This window comes from Balaenoptera physalus (assembly GCF_965194825.1).
Source record: "Balaenoptera physalus genome assembly, chromosome: 7".
NCBI classification, from domain to species: Eukaryota; Metazoa; Chordata; class Mammalia; order Artiodactyla; family Balaenopteridae; genus Balaenoptera; species Balaenoptera physalus.
The window spans coordinates 693,580-712,942 of NC_138886.1; the positions used below are offsets into that span (position 1 = coordinate 693,580).

Consider the following 19,363-nt stretch of genomic DNA (forward strand, 5'->3'; position numbering starts at 1 on the left):
TGGTGCCCCAGGCTCTTTCCCCACCCCTGTGGCCCTAGTTGCCCTGCTTCTCCCCCCAGCCACCCCCTTGGCTGGGAGAGGGACTTCCCCGTGCCTACCCTGTGAGCACCCCCAGTCTCTGGGGCTCCCCTTGCCTCCCAGAAGCGGCTCAGCGGGAGCTATGGTGGGAGGTGGGACGACAGGTAAGCTCTCTGGGGTCTGGAACTCTGTGGGCCCGGGGGGTTGCTGCAGCTATCAGGTCCGAAGTGGTTTCCCTCAAGGGCCAGAGCCTGGGGATGGACGAAGTGCAGGGCAGGTGGTGGGCAGAGCCTCAGGGATCTTGCCTCCTGTTTGGATTGGAAGGTTCCCTGACCCACAGGGGCCTGCAGGAAGGCTGTGGCAGGCAGACCACTCCCCTGGGGTAATGTCAGCAGGGAGAGCTGATGGATCTGGAAAGGTGACAGAAGACAGAGCTGCCCACTAGGGAGCGGCTCCCGGCTGGGCTGACTGCCTGTGCCGAGACAGGCCGTTCACAATCCTGGCATCAGGTGCAAGTCTTTTCCTCTTGGAGCATCAAGCCCACGGGAAATGCCACCTGGCCAGGCTTGGGAGGGAGGAAGGCGTTTTCTTGGGAATGGTGGGCCCAGGTTTCTGCAGACCTTCTCAATCAACACATGCTTCCCAACCCCCCATCCCCCACGGACAGCAATTGCAGGGACCCCACGGGGGCTGACAGGCCAAGACAGACGGACCCACGGAGGACTCGGGATGGAAGGCAGGGCCCTGGGCTGCATGGGAGACTGGCCTGTGACCAGAGACTGGGAGCAGGGGTGCTGCTGTCCGGCAGAATCTGGAATCACTGAGCTGGGGTGCAGCCGCTCCCAGGGGACCTGAGCACAGGAAGAGCATCTCCTTGGGTCAGGCCTTATGCTAGAAACCAGGACCAGTGGCCCTGATGGGAGAGGTGGGTGATGGGGGTCACATGAAATGCTTAGGAGCACGCTGAGCTCTGAACGCGAGGCCGGTCACAGGGAAAGCTATCCCTTCACGGAGGAGCCGTATTACAACTGGGCCAGGATTCGTATTTTGACTCTAGGGGGCCCGGCAGCCGAACACTCCTGACACAGGCAGCAGGCTGATGTGGATCTTTACAAAAACAGTCTTTACTGACAGTCACAGGCCCCAGGCAAGCTCTGAGGTGAAAGAGGGGCCCAGCCCCTGCCCCACTTGCCTGGGCACCTGCGGGGCGAGGGAGGGGTGACAGGACTCCCAAGGTGCTGAGACCAGAAGCGGGCCTTCCCCGCAGCCCCAGGCTGGTGTGGAGGCCTCAGTGGGACCCTGAGTAGAGCTGCCCTCCCCAGCGCCTGCGTGAGCTCAGAGCCAGGAACCCCACCTGGTGGGCTACGCTCAGGTCTTTCCTGTCACCCAGAGCCAGTGAAGGTTGGCAGTTGCCTCTCTCGGCACCAAAGACAACAAGAGGAAAAAGCTGCTGCCGTGAAGGATAAAGATGCTTTGAAGACAGACTTGCCGGGGGCTGAGCCGTAGAGGGGGCGCAGTGGAGGCAGGCCCTCCGCCTGTGGCCTCGTCAGCTGTCCTTGCCTCCGCTGCTCCTCTGCTCGGGGGCTGCGGCCTTGGTCAGGTTCCCCGCTTCCCTCTTCAGGACACTAAGCAGAGTCTGCGAGCTCTCCAAGATCTGCGAACAGAGACACCAGCCAGTTAGCACTGCTCCTCCTGTTGGAAAGCTCCCACAGCCCAGCCCCCCTCCCGGGCCAGGGCCCTTCTCCCCTGAGTCTGGCCCAAAGCCCCTTCCTCGCACCCGGAGAAGCCCGGCCGAGGTCGGCTCTGGCTCCTGCCGCTGCTCTGCCGCTCACAGTCCGGAACCCGCTAGGCGGTGATGAGCATGGTGCCAACAACAGGACCCAGGTCACTCTGAGCGCCGTATTGTCACTCCACGGGGGGCCTACAGCCTGTCTAGGCACCCCTGGGCCAGAAAGCCTTGGAGGGCTCGGCCCAGCACGCGGGCCCCCGAGCCCCACCTTGAGGTAGGCAGCCTCCGTCTCCGCGATGGTCCGATCGAACTCATTCCGAGAGGCTATCTTGCGAGCCAGGTTCTCGTTGACTCGGGCCAGCTTCTCTGTCAGCTGCCTCACCTCATTCTGCAGCCGCTGTTTCTCCTCCTCTTCCTGCTGGATCTGCCGGCACAACTCTTCCCGCTTCTGACACAGCTCCTCGATGCCTAGGGTGGGCCGAGAAAGACAGGCGCGGTGGGCCCGGGGCAGGAAGGACAGCACCGCCCCTCCAGCTCTGGAGCCCCCTGCTCTGGAGGAGAGAAGGCTAGTGGATAGTGGAGGACCCGGGTGCCGGATGGGCCACCTTTCGCCCGAACCAGGCCAATGTCCTGCGTCCGAGGAGTCTCAGAGTTAAAGAAAGCACCGCGCGAGGCTCGAGGCATGAGGTCGGGAGGCCGTGCGTACTCAAGCCCATCGTCCTCTGCTCACTCCACAGATACCTAGCCCTCGGGGCGAGCCACACCGCGGCTGTGCGCTGGGCAGGTCCGCACGGCGTCCGCGCCGACCCGGCCCGGAAAGCCGCGCACGGACCGTTCAACACGCTCGGCCGCGCGCTGCGGGCCAGCTACTGCCCGCGACCGCAGGCCGGCGAGACCCACGCCCTCCCAGCCTGCCCGGCGGGCCCCACCGCTCGGCCGCTCACATTTGACCAGCTCGTTGTTGTAGTTCTGCAGCGCCGCGCCCTGCTGGGTCATGGTCGCCGCCCGGGGTCCCGGCCTCTCCAACCGCCGTTACCGCATCAGGGCCCGCGCCTGCGTACTGCCTACAGACGGCGTGTCCACGGCGCACGTCACCGCCGCGCGCCTCTCGTTTGCGTCATCGCCGCGCGCCGCGCCGGCGGCTCTAGGAGCTGGTGGGCGCAGATGGCGGCGGCGGAAGCGGCGGCGCACAATGACCCCGGACCTGCCCAAGAGCTGCTGGTGGCCTGGAATACCGTGAGCACCGGACTGGTGCCGCCGGCTGCTCTGGGACTGGTGAGGCCCGAGAAGAGGGCGGCGGGCCCGTGCGGGGTTCCCGGGACCCTGCGCGTCCACTCTCGGGTTCATACGGATCCCTCCGCCCGCTTCTGTCCAGCCTGTTTCCCCCAGAGTCCTTTCTTGTTCCACAGGCTGTCCCTAAGCGTGGGCCCTGCATCCGTGCGACGAAGGGCAGCGGGGTTTCCGTAGGCTCCCCTGCGCTTTGTCCCTTTCTTGTCTCTCTACATTTGTCACCGCTCTCTCCACCTTTGCGCTGTGTTCTCTTCTTACAGTTTTCTGTACTCCAGGCATCCTCCCGGACCAGCGGTGCGGTCCCTCCAAAGGAGGAGGAGCTCCGGGCGGCGGTGGAGGTTCTCAGGGGCCACGGTCTGCACTCGGTCCTGGAGGAGTGGTTCGCAGAGGTGCTGCAGAACGACCTGCAGGCTAACATATCCCTCGAGTTCTGGAATGCCGTCTCCCAACGTGAGAACTGTGTAGACGAGCCCCAGTGCCTTCTGCTGCTCCTCGATGCTTTCGGGCTCCTGGAGAGCCGCCTGGATCCCTATCTGCGTAGTCTAGAGCTCCTGGAGAAATGGACTCGCCTGGGCTTGCTTATGGGCACCGGAGCTCAGGGGCTTCGGGAAAAGGTTCATACCACATTGCGGGGCGTCTTATTCTTTTCCACTCCCAGAACTTTTCAGGAGATGATCCAGCGCCTCTATGGGCGCTTCTTGAGAGTTTACATGCAGAGTAAGAGAAAAGGAGAAGGAGGAACCGACCCCGAACTGGAGGGGGAATTGGACAGCAGATACGCCCGCCGCCGGTACTACCGCCTTCTGCAGAGCCCACTCTGTGCGGGATGTGGCAGTGACAAGCAGCAGTGCTGGTGCCGCCAGGCGCTGGAGCAGTTCCACCAGCTCAGCCAAGTCCTGTGAGTACTTGTGCCTGCGTGGCCGTGCCCCTGTTCCTCCTGGCTCCTGCTTGCCCCTCTGGATCCAGCTGGCCCCTGCAGAGAGCTGCTGAGCTGGCTGGGGGTCTCTGCCACCTGTCCTGGTAGCCAAAGAGAGGGTCCCCAGGATCCGTGTGTTGTGAGTTTATACCTTTCGCCCTGGACACAGGTGCACCTGTCATTCGCCCTAGCTCAGGATTTCACGCTTTGCTTATGCTAAGATTCCACGTGATTCTGAATTTCCTGGGCTGTGCAGAATTTTGCTGTGCTGTTTGTAGGTTCTCAGGAGAGAAACGATGTTTATCCTATGGTTGCAAAAGGTGCGACTATTTTTTCTTCTCTCTAGAACAAGTCAGAGGTTAGACCAACGTGCTGGGCAAACTGATTGCCCTTCTGGTCTCTCGAGGAGGGAAGGATCTTGTTGTTAGAGCCAGGTCCTGTCGTGTGGTTCCTCCACTCTCTGTGGCTACTTATGATGACTTTGTCACTTTGAGTGAAGCAGTAGCAGTGTAGCTGTTAGAGAGTCTCTTAGCTGGACTGAGGGTGTGGCCTGATTCACAGAAGCTTCGTTCTCTCAGGAGCCTTTGTCCTTATAGATCGGCATCTGCACCAAGGAGCACAGACAGCTGCATCTGTGTTTGTGGGACCAGGGTAGTGACGTATGTAGCTGTTGTCTCAGGGCCATTTTTGGGAGATGAGTCTTGGCCCCAGTAGCCAGACATGTTGATCACGTGGGGAAGGCCAGTGTCCCGGCCTGGGCAGAGAGGCCAGCTGGGGAGGGCGGGTGGTCACTGGCCAGTGCTTGTTTTCGCAGCAGCTTTTCCTCGAAGCCTCTGGTGCAGTTGTGCCCCCGACGGGAGAGCTGTGGGAGGCACGTGCTGGGGTGGGGTTGGGCACGCATGCGTGTGCTCTGCGTTCTCCACGGGCAGGGCTCTTCTCCAGACACAGGCTTAGTCTGCTGGAGCGGGTCAGTGCCGAGGCTGTGACCACCACCCTGCACCAAGTGACCCGGGAGAGGATGGAGGACCGCTGCCGGGGCGAGTACGAGCGCTCCTTCCTGCGTGAGTTCCACAAGGTGAGGACCCCCCGCGGGCTGTGTCCTTGTGGACTAGAGGTTTCTGGCAAAACTGACACCTCGGCTTTAGAAACAGCCAGAGCGTGGAGAGCCAGGTGCATCAGGACGTTGCTGGTGATTGAAGTCGTCTTGGTGCTGGGTGGAGGCCAGTCATTCTGGGCCCATCCTGGTGATAGCAAGGAAGAGCTTGTGACAGGCTTAGCGAGGTCTGCGCAGGGTCACGTGGCTGGAGGCCACGCCAAGGTCTGGGGTGTCCCAGTGGGGGGTGTCGGGGGCATCCACACTATTGGGACGTGGTCTGGGATCTGCTCTGGGCTGCACAGAGTTGAGGAAGAGCTGCGCCCAACCACGGGGGGCCTCAGCCTGCTCCCACTTCCCGCCTGTTCCCCTCCACTGTTCCTGCTATCTATCTCCTGAGGATGCAGGTAAGCTGTGCGGGTGAGGGGTGGTGTTCAAAGCAAGCATCCCTGCCATGGGCGGGGTGGTGTGAAGCTGGAGGTCTGGCGGGTAGCTGTGCCGTCCCTAGGCGGCACATCGTCCAGGTGGTCTTGCCGGTGGCTGGGCGGCGGTGGGAAGACATGTACGCGCTCGGGTCCATGTGGTAGGGTGTCCTGTGGATTTAACGTGCACGGGCTCGGAAGTGTTCCCGCTAGGTGCTGTGGGTTGTGCTTGGGGGGAGTCTCGCTGTGCATGGGACCCCCAGGGTGTGTCCATCTGCTCAGACGTAGAGCCCTGTGTCAGAGCCACTGTTGCTGGGGATGAGCACGGGTGCTGGTGTGTGTGGAAGGGGCCTGGGTGTGTGTTGATGGAGGCCCTGGGAGGCCTCCTTTGGGTCCCTCGTCCTGCTGAATTTAATGTGCTCCTGGTCTCCAGAGTAGGTGGCCTTGGGGGCTCCCAGGGCCCAGCCAGCGGGGCGGGCAGCTGTGTGGCTTTTCCTCGTCTCTGCTCTGGGCGTGGCCCCCAGAGTCCCACACCTGTGTCCTCCCGACAGTGGATTGAGAGGGTGGTCGGCTGGCTGGGCAAGGTGTTCCTGCAGGACGGCCCCAGCAGGCCTGCGTCCCCAGAGGCCGGGAGCAGCCTGCGCCGGTGGCGCTGCCACGTGCAGAGGTTCTTCTATCGCATCTACGCCAGCCTGCGCATCGAGGAGCTCTTCAGCATCATCCGAGGTCGGCCCACCTGCCAGGGAGCCATCTTCCTATGCCTCTGCCCTTCAGCTCATTGAGGGTGGGGCGGCGGGCACATCTGGGACCGCGGTGTCTCGAGCAGAGCCAGGCCTCTCGCACACAGTGTGTGCTTGCCACGTGTGCACGTGCCAGGACCGGCCTCTCCCTGCAGACTTCCCGGACTCCCGGCCGGCCGTGGAAGATCTCAAGTACTGCCTGGAGAGGACCGACCAGAGGCCGCAGCTTCTTGTGTCCCTCAAGGCTGCCCTGGAGACACGACTCCTCCACCCAGGTGCTGCCGAGGCCCACCCGCCATTCACCCTCAGGGCCCGGATCTGGAAGCCCAGGCCTGGGGCCTGTGGAGGGAGTGGGCTAAGAGGCAGTTTTGTGTGGTTCTTCGGGGGCAGGGGCAGCGCCCGGTCCCTTTAGAACAGACCCCACTTTGCAAGGGGAGAAAGCAAGTGAGCGCAGGGGTAGGGGAGGAAACAGCTCCCTGTAGATCACGCGGGTCTCCTGGGGGTGAGGTGGGACCTGCAGGTCACCTGACCCGGGTGGCTGCCTCCGCGGCCCTGTGTTGCCTGGGCCCTTCTGGGACAGAGCTCTCCCATCCCGGCCGTAGGCGTGAATACGTGCGACATCATCACCCTGTACATCTCCGCCATCAAGGCGCTGCGTGTGCTGGATCCCTCCATGGTTGTCCTGGAGGTGGCCTGTGAGCCCATTCGCCGCTACCTGAGGTGAGCACCAGGGGCCGGCTCCAGGAAGCTGCTCAGAGCTCCCGGCCCCACTCGTGCAGCTGCACTCCCCGCGGGTCTCGCTGGAGCCGGAGGGGTGTGGTCCTTGGGGAGCCGGGGATGCTCTATCTCCCCTCCCGGGCTGGGCTCCTTCCTTCTGACGGTGCTGCTTCCCACGCCTGTAGCCCAGGGTCACCAGGCCCGTGTGCAGGCCGGGGGCCCACACCAGCACGGACAGGCGCCCCTGCTCAGCTCTGCCTCGTGCCAGCCTGGCCCCAGGGCTGGCGGGAAGGGTCGGGCCTTGTGTCGCTGGCCTTCTACCACGAGGAGCAGAGCCTCTCGGGCTGTCTGCCGGGGAATGTGTTTGAGCAGGCGCCATGCACAGCCACCCAGAAACACCGAAGGGCACAGCGGAGGCCCGGGGATGGGGCCGGGCAGCGTCTGGAGCTGCCCTAACTCAGGCCTGCTGCCTCCTGGCCATGCGTGGCCTGGCCTTGGGTCTGTCTCGTCATCTCAGCTCTACTCCTAGAAAATGATAGCTTTTTAGTTTTAGGGGTGGCGGGGCGGGGGAGGGAGTCTCATGGGCTTGTCTTTAGCACGTGACTGACGGCCCTGGCTGCAGGGGTCAGGTGGGGTCCCGTGTTCAGGTGGGACAGGCGGTGAGGGGCTCGTGCCTGGCAGGACGCGGGAGGACACGGTGCGGCAGATCGTGGCAGGGCTGACCGGGGACTCGGATGGGACGGGGGACTTGGCTGTTGAGCTGTCCAAGACGGACCCGGCGAGCCTGGAGACCGGCCAGGACAGCGAGGATGACTCGGGCGAGCCAGAGGACTGGGTCCCCGACCCTGTGGACGCGGATCCAGGTCAGCGCCTGCCGGCCCTGCTGCCAGGCTCTGGATTTCGGGGGGTGGTCCAGTCGGGCAGGCGCTCTGGTCTCCAGTTTGTTGCCTTGTGGGCTCTGGAGCTCGAGGGGATCCATGGTCAGAGTGTAACCCCGTCTGGTTCCCCAGGGTTCTTCACCTGGCTTGGGTGGCGTCCCCGTCCAGACCCGTGGGGGGGTGCCCTGCCTGCCCCACCTGCTTCTGCTGCTTCAGCTGGAGAAGGAGTGGGTTTTCGGCATCCCCACCTCATGGGCTTGGCCGGGCAGGAGCCGCCTGGCACCGTCTGTGCCGCCTCCGTGTCTGAGAGGCGCCGGTGGTGCCCGTGCCGTGCAGGGAAGTCCAGCTCTAAGCGGCGCTCCTCGGACATCATCAGCCTGCTGGTCAGCATCTACGGCAGCAAGGACCTCTTCATCAACGAGTACCGCTCACTGCTGGCCGACCGCCTGCTGCACCAGTTCAGCTTCAGCCCCGAGCGGTGAGGCGTGTGAGGTGCCACTCCGGGTCCCCAGGGAGGCGTGGCCTTCACTCGCAGTGGCTGCTCTCCGTTAGCCCTGGTGCGCGTCGGGGATGCGCTGGGTCCCCGAGGCTGGGTGGGGACTGACCTGTGCTTGGCCTCTGCCCCCCGGGGGAGCAGGGGCCTGGGGGCAGCCAAGGAGCCTGGGGCGGTAGGTCCCAGGGCTTCTGGCCTTCCTGGGGTGGAGTGGGCACAGGGCTCCCACCTCTCCTCCTGGGCTGGGGGCGTCCCTGCTCCAGGGAGGGGGTTGGGGGGGCAGTGTCGCTCTGCAGGTGCCAGTTGGGGCGGGGGCACACCACAGCCCTCAGAGATGCGTCCTTCCAGGGAGATCCGCAACGTGGAGCTGCTGAAGCTGCGCTTTGGCGAGGCCCCGATGCACTTCTGCGAGGTCATGCTCAAGGTAGGTGCCTGGGGCTCCCCGCCACCGCCTGGCCCCTACCCCTGCCAGTCCGGACCTTCAGGAGGCCCCGTGTCCCCCGCAGGACATGGCAGACTCGCGCCGCATCAATGCCAACATCCGCGAGGAGGACGAGAAGCGGCCCGCAGAGGAGCAGCCGCCGTTTGGGGTCTACGCCGTCATCCTCTCCAGCGAGTTCTGGCCGCCCTTCAAGGATGAGAAGCTGGAGGTTCCCGAGGACGTCAGGGAGGCCCTGGAGGTCTACTGCAGGAAGTACGAGAAGCTGAAGGTATGGCCGCGCCACCGGGGCGCCTCGGACGAGTCCCTCCGCGTCTGTGCCCTGCGCTCAGCGCCCTCCCCTCCCCTCCTGGCAGCGCAGGTGTGCACACTCTCTGCACGCCCTCCTGTGCCCCCAAGGCGCTGGGAGTGGGTGTGCCCCTGGGCTGCCTCTTCCACCGTCCACCCTCTTGGCCTCAGAACCAGGGGCTGGGCTGCAGTGATCGCCCCAGGGGGAGTCGGGGGCTGTGTCTCGTCCATGCGCGTCTCTAGGGAGTCTCCAGGTTGCTTTTGAGGTGTTTGACCTCTATGATCCTCCGCCATCCTGCCCCTCCCTGGCTTGTTTTCCTGGAAGCTGCTGTCTGGAGGACCCAGACCATGCTGTCTGCTGTCAGGTCCCTGGGGCCACAGGGCTCGGCAAGGAGAAGCGGGTGTGTGGGCTGGTCAGGAGGCCAGGGGCCAGGAGTGGCCGATTGGCAGAGTTTATCGCTCGTCCCCTCCAGTCCTGGCGTTGGGAGTCCAGGTGAGAGGTGTGGGCAGGTGGAGCCTGGCATGGGCAAGGGTCCGTGGCACGGAGGACCCTTCTTCCAGGTGATGGTTCAGAGGAGACGTGTTGGGAGAGAGGAGGGAGTTGGGACAGCTGTCCCAGGTTTCAGGGGACAGGTGGAGAAGTGGGTTCTGGGGCGTTCAGTCTGATGAGTGGGGTGTGGGGCCTGAGAGGCCACCGGCTGGAGGAGACGCCAGGCACCCAAGCAGAGGACAGGGCCACAGGTGTCCAGGGTGCAGACCCTGAGCCCTGGAGGGACCTGGGACACCCCTGGAGGTGGGAGCCCTCAGGACAGAGCCCCAGGAGGGCGGCAGGTGGGGCCCGGCCGGGACCCTTCCTGCCCCTGTGTGGGGGGTGGCGCTTGCTCTGTGGGGCCCTCCCCAGTGGAGGACATCCACGTGGCCCGCCCGTGTGCTCGGCGCCCTCCCCTGCCGCTCTGGCTGCCCTGCTGGCCTCTGCGCCGCAGCTCGCCTGCCTGGAGAGGCCCCGCCGGCTTCCTCCGGAGTCCCCCCCGGGACCTGGGGGTGGCTCAGGCATGTCCTCCTTCTCAGGCCCGTGTACCCGGCGTGACGGCGCTGGAGCGGCCGGGCAGGCCCCCGGTCTGTGCCAAGAGGTCAGGCCCGTGGCCACGGTGCCTCTGCCTCCCGCCAGCCGGGCTCCTGGCCCGAGGACTGCGCTGGACACGTGGGGGTGGCCGTGCCTGTGCCATCTGCTGCTGGGCCTCGCGTGTGCCCGCTGCAGGCTGGAGTGGTGGTAAAGGTCACGGCCTTGGAGCCAGAGTGCGTGGTTATGAGCTTGGCCAGCTGCCAGCTGTAGAGAGGTTAGCTGTCGCCCCCCCTTCAGAGCTGGGGGTGTGAAGAAGGAGTTAGAGCAGCGCTTAGCTCAGAGTGACCAGTGTCCCCCGGGGCGGCCCTAACAAAGTACTCCAGACAGGGGCCATCGATGCACCGGAAACTTATTGTCTCAGTTCTGGCAGCCAGAAGTTCAAAGCCAAGGTATGGTCAGGGCCGCGCTCCCTCCAAAGGCTCCAGGGGAGGATCCTCTTGCCTCTTCCAGCTGCTGGGGCTCCAGATGTTGCTTGGCTTGTAGAGGCGTCACTCTGACCCGTGCACCGTGCCCCACAGCCTCTCCCGGTGTCTCTGTGTCCAAATTCTCCTCTTATGGGGATACCAGTCATACTGGATTTAGGGCCCCCCACGCCAGTGTGACCTCACCTTAATTAGCTGCATCTGTAGTGACCCGACTGGCAAATAGGGTTACATTCTGAGGCACTGGGGGTAAGGACTTTAACATCATTTGTGGAGGTCACAGTTCAACCTGTGAGAGTCTACTCTCTGGCCCCCCAAATTCACGTTCTTCTCACGTGCAAGATACATTTAGCCACGTCTACCGTCCCCAAAGTCTTAACCATTCTGGCACCAACTCAAAGTCCCAGATCTCTAAGTCAGGTCAGGGTGAGAGCTGGGGCACGATCCTCCTTCAACTGTAAACCTGTGAATAAATATCTCTCTGCTTCCAAAGTCCAGTGGTGGGACAGGCGTTGGGCAGACACCTGCCCTCCAAAAGGGAGATACTGGAAGGAAGGGAGGGTTCCCAGGCCCTAAGCAAGTCTGAAATCCACTGGAGGAAGTTCCCCTCCATTTGGCTGGATGCCAGTCTTCTCTGCCCTGGGGGGCAACCCCACCCTGCCAGGCCAGGCCTCTGCATCACGGCCCTGCCCTCAGAGTCATGCTCTCCTTTGGCCGTCCCTCCCTTTCCACCCAGGCTGGCCTCGGTTCCACTGCTATTAAATTCTCAGGAACCTTGTTGGCCTGCATGCAGTTCTCGGCGTCCAGTCCGTGGGCCTGGGGGCTCTCACACCTCTCCTGGACCCTCTCTGTCCTGGCTCCTGGGCACTGCTGGTTGGTGCCGCCTTGACACAGGTCACCTCTAGGGCCATACGGGCTCTGTCTGCAGAGCCCACGGCCAGGTGCTGGCTCCTTTCTGCTCACCAGGTCCTTCCTCGGTTTTCCCTCTCAAGTCACTACAAGCGGTGAGGAGAAAGCAGGCTGCACCTTCCATACTTTGCTTGGAAATCTCAGCCTCACGTCCAGGTTCCTCCCTCGCGAGTTCTGCTTTCCACCCAGCAGAGCACGTCTCTGCCGCCGCGTGACGGCTCGCCTTTCCTCCCATCTCCGGTGATGTGCTCCTTGCTTCAGCAGGCCTCACTGGAATGGCCTTTCCTGTCTGTGTTTCTGCCAATAGTCTCTCCAGGGCAACCCAGGATTTTATGAGCATGCAGCTCAAAACTTTCCCAGCCCCCCCCATCCCCCAACACCACAGCCACATCCACGTGTTCTAAAAAGGTATTTGCTACGGCAGCACCTTCCCCTCCGGCTGAAGTCTGTATCGCTGTCCCACGGTGGCTGTAACAACGTACCGCACGCCAGGTGCTAAAACAGGAACTTCTCTTGGCTCTGGAGGCCGGGGTGTGAGATGGAGGTGTGGGCCTTCTGGAGGCTGCGGGCGAGTCCTTCCTGCCTCTTCCAGGCTCCAGGGGGGCCTGTGTCGCTGAAGCCTCGAACACCGTCTGCCCTCCCGTGAGGACCCTGATTGAGTTAGATGAGGGTTCACGGGGCTCCAGCACGACCTCTTCTTCCCTAACGACATCTGCAAAGGCCTGGTTTCCAAGTCAGGTCACTTTCTGAGGTCCTGAGGCCAGGACGTGGACGTTTCTCTCAGAGGCACAGGGGCCCTCGCTGTTAGGGGGTGCCGGTTGAGGGGGAGGGGACTGGAGTCCTGCCGTGTGCTGGTCCCGTCGCTGCCCGCCAGGGTGGGGGCAGGTCAGGGAGCCCTTCCTCACCCGGTCCCAGGTAGCAAAGCCTTGTCCAGCCGGACCCGCCGGGCGGCCTGTGCTGACCCCAGCCCTCCCCAGGCCATGCGGACGCTCAGCTGGAAGCACACCTTGGGCCTGGTGACCATGGATGTGGAGCTGGCTGACCGTACCCTGTCTGTGGCGGTGACCCCTGTGCAGGCGGTGGTCCTGCTGTACTTCCAGGACCAAGGTGAGCCCCCAGCTGCCCTGCTCTGGCCACGCCTCCCGGGAGGGCACCGTTCTGTCCCCGGTGGAGGGTGGGTGGAGGGTGGGCAGGACCCTGGCGGCCCAGAGCCATGCGGGCAGTAGGCCCTTCCCACCTGCCCCCCCCCCCAGCCCTGTCCCCCCCGCTGGGGCCTGGCTGTGCCGTGAGGGTTCTGCTGAGCTGGGCCGACGAGCTGCGGGGGCACAGCCCCGCCCAGCATGCCGTGTGCTCGGCCGCCCTGCCCACAGCCAGCTGGACCCTGGAGGAGCTGAGCAAGGTGGTGAAGATGCCCGTGGCGCTGCTGCGGCGGCGCGTGTCGGTGTGGCTGCAGCAGGGCGTGCTGCGAGAGGAGCCGGCCGGCACCTTCTCGGTGGTGGAGGAGGAGCGGCCCCAGGACCGGGACAGCATGGTGCTCGTCGACAGCGACGACGAGAGCGACTCGGGCATGGCCTCGCAGGCCGACCAGAAGGAGGAGGAGCTGCTGGTGCGCCCGGGGCCTGGCAGGTGGGGCGGGGGGGGGGGCCGCCCAGAGCGGGGCCTGACCGCCGGCCCCCGGCCGCTGTGCCCGCAGCTCTTCTGGACGTACATCCAGGCCATGCTGACCAACCTGGAGAGCCTGTCGCTGGAGCGCATCTACAGCATGCTGCGCATGTTCGTGGTCACCGGCCCCGCGCTGGCCGAGATCGACCTGCAGGAGCTCCAGGGCTTCCTGCAGAGGAAGGTGCGCGACCAGCAGCTCGTCTACTCCGCTGGAGTCTACCGCCTGCCCAAGAGCTGCGGCTGAGCCGCTGCCAGGCCCCGCCCCCGCCCAGCCCCCGCCCAGCCCCCGCCCAGCACCCGAATGAGAGTAAAGCAGCCGGTTCTCCCTCCCTCCCTGTCCTGCTGGCTCTGTTGGCTTCGTGGACACGCGGTCAGGCTCTCCCTCCGGACCGGCCTCCAACAGAGCCTGGCAGAGCCCGGCTCCCGGGAGTCGGCGGGGAGCTGCACACCTGGGTTTGGGCTCCAGGCCGGGAGTCCTGGCACGTGGTGTCTCTGGGCCACCGTGGCTGACAGAGGCCCCCGTCACTCGTGGCTTGGGCAGGAGCTCACCGGGGGTGGGCTGTCTGGGAGATGGGCCCTCCTGGGCCGCCCTCCTGAGGGACCTCCAGCTCCAGCCTCACCCCTCTGGCCTTTGAAAGAAGCCCTCGGGTCCCCCTCTCTCTGCCGGCGTGAGGGTCTGGCGCCCAAATGCTGGGCTGAGAGCCCCAGGGCTGCTGCTGGGGCCCGGGGGGCTCCATCAGAATGCCTGAGGTGGGCGGGTGGCCAGGCAGCCCCTGTGAAGCCAAGAACTTCTTGCGTCTCCAGCATGACGTGCTGCCTGGGACACGCCTAGGCTCGGGCAGCTGCCGTGCTGGGGGCTTCCAAGGAAGAGTGCTTTCAGAAAGGCCAGTTCTTTCCGTGCCCCGAGGCGTGTGGTCAGGAGCGCCTGGGGGCCTCGATGTTCCTAGCACAAGATGCCGGGCCCAGTGAGTCCAGCCATCCCCAGAGCTGCGGCACAGGGCTGTTGTGTCCGGAGCACAGGGTCCTGTCCGAGGCCAGCACTGGGGGCCCCGCACTGCCCTTGCTCCCAGGTCCCAGGAGGCGGGGAGGCTGTTAGCTCTGCCAGGCCCAAGGCCTTCAAAGCTGCGCTCGGTGCCGCAGCCTCCGTGGCCCAGACCTTCACTTGTCCAGCGGGAACTGATCGAGCCCGGTGGCGCCGTCCCCACGGCAACAAAGGCCCTTTGGAACAAACGTCTCCACTGCCCTGCTCCTCCCTGCGGTGCATTCCCAGGCCTGGAGCCGTGCCCGCTGCCCCCACACACGCTGCGGCTCCTCACCAGTCTGCGCCCAGTGCCCCCGCTCCTCTCTTTGGCCTGTTCTGCTCGAGGGCCCTAGTGTCCGTCCTGCTCTGGGGCTTTGCTTTTTTTTGTTTCTTGGCTGTGCCGTGCAGTTTCTGGGGTCTCAGTTCCCCACCCAGGGACTGAACCCAGGCCACAGTAGTGAAAGCCCGCAATCCTAACCCCTAGACTGCCCGGGAACTCCCTCTAGGGCTTTTCCTTCTTGCTCGATGGAGTGGTGTTTGCTGTGGGGTTTGGAGAGATGAGCTGCATAGCCTTAGCAGTTTGAGGAGTGACAGGCCAGTGGGTCCCCCCCTTGGGCTCCACCTGCTTGGCCCCTCCAAGGCGGGCTGCACTGTGGTCACAAGAGGGACTTGGGACTTCCCTGGTGGCGCAGTGGTTAAGAATCCGCCTGCCAATGCGGGGGACACGGGTTCAAGCCCTGGTCTGGGAAGATCCCACATGCCACGCAGCAACTAAGCCCGTGCGCCACAACTACTGAGCCTGTGCTCTAGGGCCCACGAGCCACAATTACTGAAGCCCGCGCGCCTAGAGCCTGTGCGCCAGAACAAGAGAAGCCGCCGCAATGAGAAGGCCCCGCACTGCGACGAAGAGTGGCCCCGGCTCACTGGAACTAGAGAAAGCCTGCGCACGGCGGCAAAGACCCAACGCAGCCAGAAATAAATAAAATAAGTAATAAAGACACTTAAAAAAAGAAGAGGGACTTCCTGCCTGGCACTGGGCTGGGCATGCCTTCGTCATCCTAACCAGGATGCAGACCTGCTGGACTGGCCTGGCAGGGTGGCAGTGCCAGCCGCTGGGCCTGGACACACCTGCTCTGAGTCCCTTTGGACTCAATTTGTGGATGAGTGTGGTAAAACCCAGCGTCTCAGGTCATAGGATCACTCAACAGGTGTAGGTGTGTGCCAGGAGCTGCCACCAGGAGGGGGCACCTGTGTGAGGGTCAGGGAGGTCCCCAGTGACCAGGGGTTGACTGCGGCCCAGCGGGGCGCTCCCCACCCCCAGTGCCCTGTGGGGTTAGCCGTGGCTGGGGGCAGGTATTTGCTCCTGCTGCCTGGGTTTGCTCGGCAGGTCCTTAGGGGAGGAGGCTGAGGTTAACCCCAGCCACGCCAGCCTCCTGTGGACAGCGCTCGCCTGGTCTGCGAGAGGCTGCACAGGGGACAGGCTGCGGCGGTGGCCGTGCGCCAACTGTGATGACACACTTACGCCAGAGCCCCGGGTGCCGCCTGCAGCCATTTCACAGCCACCTGGGCCTCGAGGGTGTCCTGCGAGACACTGCCGGGGCACGTGTGCGGCGGGTGCGTGTGCACCCCCGGGCCTCCCTTGGTCCCTGCTTGTTCCAGTCCTGGGGGGAGGGTGGTGACATGAGTCAGCTGGAGCCCAGGCCCCACCTAAGCTGCAGCAGCCCTTATCCTAACAGAGAAACTGAGGCCCAGGCTTGCTCACTGTGGACCTCTCTGGGTTTCCAGGCCGCTGCCTCTGCGACCCCAGGGGCCTAAGTGCGGCTGCTGCCCCTTTGCCGTGAAGCGCTCTCCTTCCAAGACCGCGGCAGCTCCACCGCTGCCCCTGCCTCAGATCTGGCCAGGGCACTCTGGAGTGACTCCCAGGCCCTGGCCGCCCTACCTGCCCTACCCTGGGGCTGCCTGCCCAGGGCTCCTCAAAGCCCAGCGCCGGAGGGCGGTGAAGCCCAAGGCGAGGCCCTGCCCCCACCCGCCCTGCCTCACAGCTCCATTGTGAGGTCAGCACCTTCCGATGGGTTCTGTCCAGAGGCGTGGACATGGCCCGCTGTCCCCAGCCTGACTCCTGCCTGGTTGGCAGACCCCTCGGCCTGATCTGTTTGTCCCTTTTGCTCATCCCTGCTGCAGGTACCGCCTCCTGTTCCCCAACCCTGTCCCCAGCCAGGGCCCCTCCCTGGTCCAGGCAGGCCAGGCGCACTCGTGTCCTTCTGGTGGCTGCCGGGGGTGGGAGGGTGGGCTTGGGGGTCACCCACGGGGAGGTGACGACAGCCCCTTGGCCCTGTGTCTGCAGCTGGAACCTACTGCGAGTGTAGCCTTGGCCTCAGTCGCGAGGCCCTCATTGCCCTGCTGGTGGTGCTGGCGGGCATCGGCGCCAGCTGCTTCTGCGCTCTCATCATCGTGGCGGTTGGCATCATTCGAGCCAAGGGGTGCGTGAGCCCCAGGGCCAGGGCGGGCGGATGAGGGCTACGGGGCCAGGCCGTCCCCCTGGGCCCTTGGCCTCGATGGGCGAGGTCACCAGGGACTTGGGAATGGAGTCTCCCAGGATGGGATGGAGAGAGGTGTGGGGAGCACCGCTGGGCTCCTGGAGGCCAAACTCACGCCTTACCTTTGTTCCCCCCCGCCCCTCAGTGAAACATGCCCCGGACACATGGACAACAGGTGAGTGACCCCAGGGGAGGACCCCCAGGGCGAGCTGTGCCCCTGCTCCCCGAGCCCCCCGGGAGGTGTGGTTCACAGACACGGCAGGAGCCCTGGCTGGTTGAGGCCTCATGAGCCCGTGCTGATGGCCGCCTGCAGCTGGCCTGACCTGGACCACGCTGTGCAGGTTGGTGGGGCACTTCGGGGCTCAGGAAGATCACATGGACCTGCACGCGGTGCACGTGGAGTCCCACCTCATGGCCCCTGAAATGGAGATCTCCATGACGCCGCCCCTGGAAGATCATGGCCTCACGACCATCACTGTGGACTCGACCCTAGCGGAGCTGCCCCCCCAACCCCCGCCGCCTGAGTAGGGCTTCGGGCAGCTGGGGGAAGGGGAATTAAACAGTAGTTAGCGGGTCTGCGTTGTCCTCCCTGCTGGCCCCCCTTGAGCCCTTCTGCAGATGCATCTTGGGGTGGGGGAGGGGTCTGTACCTACCTGCGTCGCCTCCTGTCTCTTCAGTGGGGTGCCCAGTGCCCATGCTGGGCTCCCGCTGTCCACCCTGCAGGGCAGGGGGCACACCCCTGGGGTTTCCACTTCCTGCCGTCATGGCCCCAGCCCAGCTCCTCCCTGCATCTTCCTGCTGCTCTGTCCCATGAAGCAGGCAGCCACCCCCCCCCCACCGTGAGCCCCTGCCCATCCCACCCCCACCCCAGGAAAATGCCGGGACAGGACCTGCAACTCTGGTGAGTCCAGAGGGAGCAGCACGTGACAGGAGGACTTGGGCTGGTGCCCCTGCTCCACCCACACTGTGTCCTTGAAGTTCCGGCAGAGTCCTTGGTGGGCAGGGTGGGGCAGATGTGGTGGCCTCCCCTTCCTCAGGTGTGCAGCCCTCCCTCTACCTCACTGCCTGTCCCCTGGGTTCAGGCCCCCATCATGTGCGTGTGCCCCATGGGGATGGGACCATCCCTAGGTGGGGGCTCCTGTATATGTGCTCTAGGGTCACTCTGCTGAGAGGAGGCGGGTGGAGACTCGGGGGAGGAGCAGGGCTCACTGGGTCCTGTTCCGTGTGTCGCAGCCATGAGTTCAGTGGGGGTGAGGCTGCGGGGGCGACGGTGTGGTCCAGTTGCCCAGGCCTCACCCGGGTGCGGGGCGGTGGACCACGCAGGTGAGGAGGGGGTAGCGTCTTGTCAGTGCTGCTGCTGGCGCGGAGCCAAGAGGAACTCAGGGGTTCAGGACAGGTGGCTGGCAGTGGCGGGCGCTGGCTATGTGCCCAGCCTCCGCCCTAGGCGCGGGACCAGCCGTGGGACGGACGGGCTCCCGGGACGCCTGGGCAGCTGGCCTCCTACCGTTGCCCCCATGCGGAGCCCCTCCTTTCTCTCGCGGCGGCTGCCGCCGCTGTTCCTACTGCTGCTGTCGCCGTGGCCAGTCTGGATCCAGGCGCCCCCCGCAGCCGCCGCCTCAGCAACCCCCGCCTCAGCAACCCCGGGCGCCCCGGACTGCCCCGAGGCGTGCGCGTGCGCGCCAGAGGGCCAGGCCAACTGCTCCGGGCGCGCGCTGCCCGCCGTGCCAGGGGGCCTGAGCCAGCGCGTGCGCGCGCTGCTGCTGGACCACAACCGCGTGCGTGCGCTGCCGCCCGGCGCCTTCGTGGGCGCTGGCGCGCTGCTACGCCTGGACCTGCGCGAGAACGGACTGCGCTGGGTGCACGCGCGGGCCTTCTGGGGCCTGGACGCGCTGAAGCAGCTCGACCTCAGCGCCAACCAGCTGGAGGCGCTGGTGCCCGGCACCTTCGCTCCACTGCGCGCGCTTTGCGTCCTCTCGCTGGCCGGCAACCGGCTGGCGCGTCTAGAGCCCGCGGTGCTGGGCCCGCTCCCGCTGCTGCGCACGCTCAGCCTGCAGGACAACGAGCTGCCCGCCCTCGCGCCCGCGCTCCTGGCGGGCCTGCCCGCTCTCAACACGCTGCGGCTGCGCGGCAACCCCTGGGCCTGCGGCTGCGCGCTGCGCCCACTCTGCACCTGGCTGCGCAGGCACCCGCTGCCCGCGCCAGGTGAGCCCTCGGGGGCGCGGGCGGGGCGGGCCACTGCCGCCGCCGTCGCCTGACGCCGGTCCCGTGTCCCGCAGAGGCCGAGACGCTGATCTGCATGTCGCCGGGGCGCCTGACGCTCAGCCCCTTGACCGCCTTCCCCGAGGCCGCCTTCAGCCACTGCGCGCGGCCCCTTGCCGCGCGGGAACTGGCCGTGGTCTACGCGCTCGGGCCCGTCTCCTTCCTCGCTAGCCTGGCCGCCTGCCTGGCGCTGGGCTCCGTGCTCACCGCCTGCCGCACGCGCCGCCGCCGCGCCGCCGCCCGCCGCCCGCCGAGGAGTCTGCCGGATCCCGGTGCCGGCATGGCCTCGCCTGCGGCAGTCGCCGCCGCCCAAGCCTGAGCGGGCCGCGGCCGCCCTCGAACCTTCCCCCTATCCCCTGCCCTCCTTCACACTCCCTGCAGGCGTCAACAAGCGACACAGATCGAAG

General features: G+C 65.3%; 4 protein-coding genes across 4 annotated transcripts; 3 read left to right on the forward strand and 1 right to left on the reverse strand.

The window, feature by feature from the left end:
* Nucleotides 1–1,124: 1,124 nt before the first annotated feature.
* Nucleotides 1,125–2,829, reverse strand: SSNA1 (SS nuclear autoantigen 1). The gene is made up of 3 exons (XM_082470041.1): nucleotides 2,692–2,829; nucleotides 2,016–2,215; nucleotides 1,125–1,672 (listed from the first exon to the last, which is right to left on the reverse strand). The coding sequence occupies exons 1-3, from the start codon at nucleotides 2,741–2,743 to the stop codon at nucleotides 1,565–1,567; spliced, it is 360 nt and encodes a 119-aa protein (XP_082326167.1). The 5' UTR covers nucleotides 2,744–2,829; the 3' UTR covers nucleotides 1,125–1,564.
* On the forward strand, nucleotides 2,742–13,464 carry ANAPC2 (anaphase promoting complex subunit 2; the record flags this gene model as incomplete). The annotated part of the gene is given in 14 exon segments (XM_082470022.1): nucleotides 2,742–2,883; nucleotides 2,886–3,022; nucleotides 3,313–3,935; nucleotides 4,896–5,028; nucleotides 6,020–6,194; nucleotides 6,364–6,483; nucleotides 6,811–6,928; nucleotides 7,607–7,788; nucleotides 8,140–8,281; nucleotides 8,645–8,720; nucleotides 8,803–9,006; nucleotides 12,455–12,584; nucleotides 12,848–13,083; nucleotides 13,171–13,464. Coding segments are annotated over 14 exon segments (2,631 nt in total). The 3' UTR covers nucleotides 13,384–13,464.
* Nucleotides 13,465–13,646: 182 nt separating this feature from the next.
* On the forward strand, nucleotides 13,647–17,492 carry TMEM210 (transmembrane protein 210). The gene is made up of 4 exons (XM_082470043.1): nucleotides 13,647–16,341; nucleotides 16,505–16,640; nucleotides 16,843–16,872; nucleotides 17,039–17,492. The coding sequence occupies exons 1-4, from the start codon at nucleotides 16,254–16,256 to the stop codon at nucleotides 17,223–17,225; spliced, it is 441 nt and encodes a 146-aa protein (XP_082326169.1). The 5' UTR covers nucleotides 13,647–16,253; the 3' UTR covers nucleotides 17,226–17,492.
* A 214-nt stretch (nucleotides 17,493–17,706) lies between these two features.
* LRRC26 (leucine rich repeat containing 26) lies at nucleotides 17,707–19,362 on the forward strand. Its single transcript, XM_082470562.1, has 2 exons — nucleotides 17,707–18,899; nucleotides 18,974–19,362. The coding sequence occupies exons 1-2, from the start codon at nucleotides 17,933–17,935 to the stop codon at nucleotides 19,273–19,275; spliced, it is 1,269 nt and encodes a 422-aa protein (XP_082326688.1). The 5' UTR covers nucleotides 17,707–17,932; the 3' UTR covers nucleotides 19,276–19,362.
* The last annotated feature ends 1 nt before the right edge of the window (nucleotide 19,363 follows it).

What these genes read in the sequence shown, in the direction of transcription:
- LRRC26 (XM_082470562.1), top strand. Translation starts at nt 17,933, where the DNA reads ATGAGTTCAGTGGGGGTGAGGCTGCGGGGGCGACGGTGTGGTCCAGTT. An exon ending in GCACCCGCTGCCCGCGCCAG is followed by an intron (nt 18,900 to 18,973) that starts GTGAGCCCTCGG and finishes CGTGTCCCGCAG; the next exon opens with AGGCCGAGACGCTGATCTGC.
- TMEM210 (XM_082470043.1), top strand. Translation starts at nt 16,254, where the DNA reads ATGGCCCGCTGTCCCCAGCCTGACTCCTGCCTGGTTGGCAGACCCCTC. An exon ending in GGCATCATTCGAGCCAAGGG is followed by an intron (nt 16,641 to 16,842) that starts GTGCGTGAGCCC and finishes CCCGCCCCTCAG; the next exon opens with TGAAACATGCCCCGGACACA. An exon ending in CCCGGACACATGGACAACAG is followed by an intron (nt 16,873 to 17,038) that starts GTGAGTGACCCC and finishes CACGCTGTGCAG; the next exon opens with GTTGGTGGGGCACTTCGGGG.
- SSNA1 (XM_082470041.1), bottom strand. Translation starts at nt 2,743, where the DNA reads ATGACCCAGCAGGGCGCGGCGCTGCAGAACTACAACAACGAGCTGGTC. An exon ending in CAACAACGAGCTGGTCAAAT is followed by an intron (nt 2,216 to 2,691) that starts GTGAGCGGCCGA and finishes GGCCCACCCTAG; the next exon opens with GCATCGAGGAGCTGTGTCAG. An exon ending in CGGAGGCTGCCTACCTCAAG is followed by an intron (nt 1,673 to 2,015) that starts GTGGGGCTCGGG and finishes CTCTGTTCGCAG; the next exon opens with ATCTTGGAGAGCTCGCAGAC.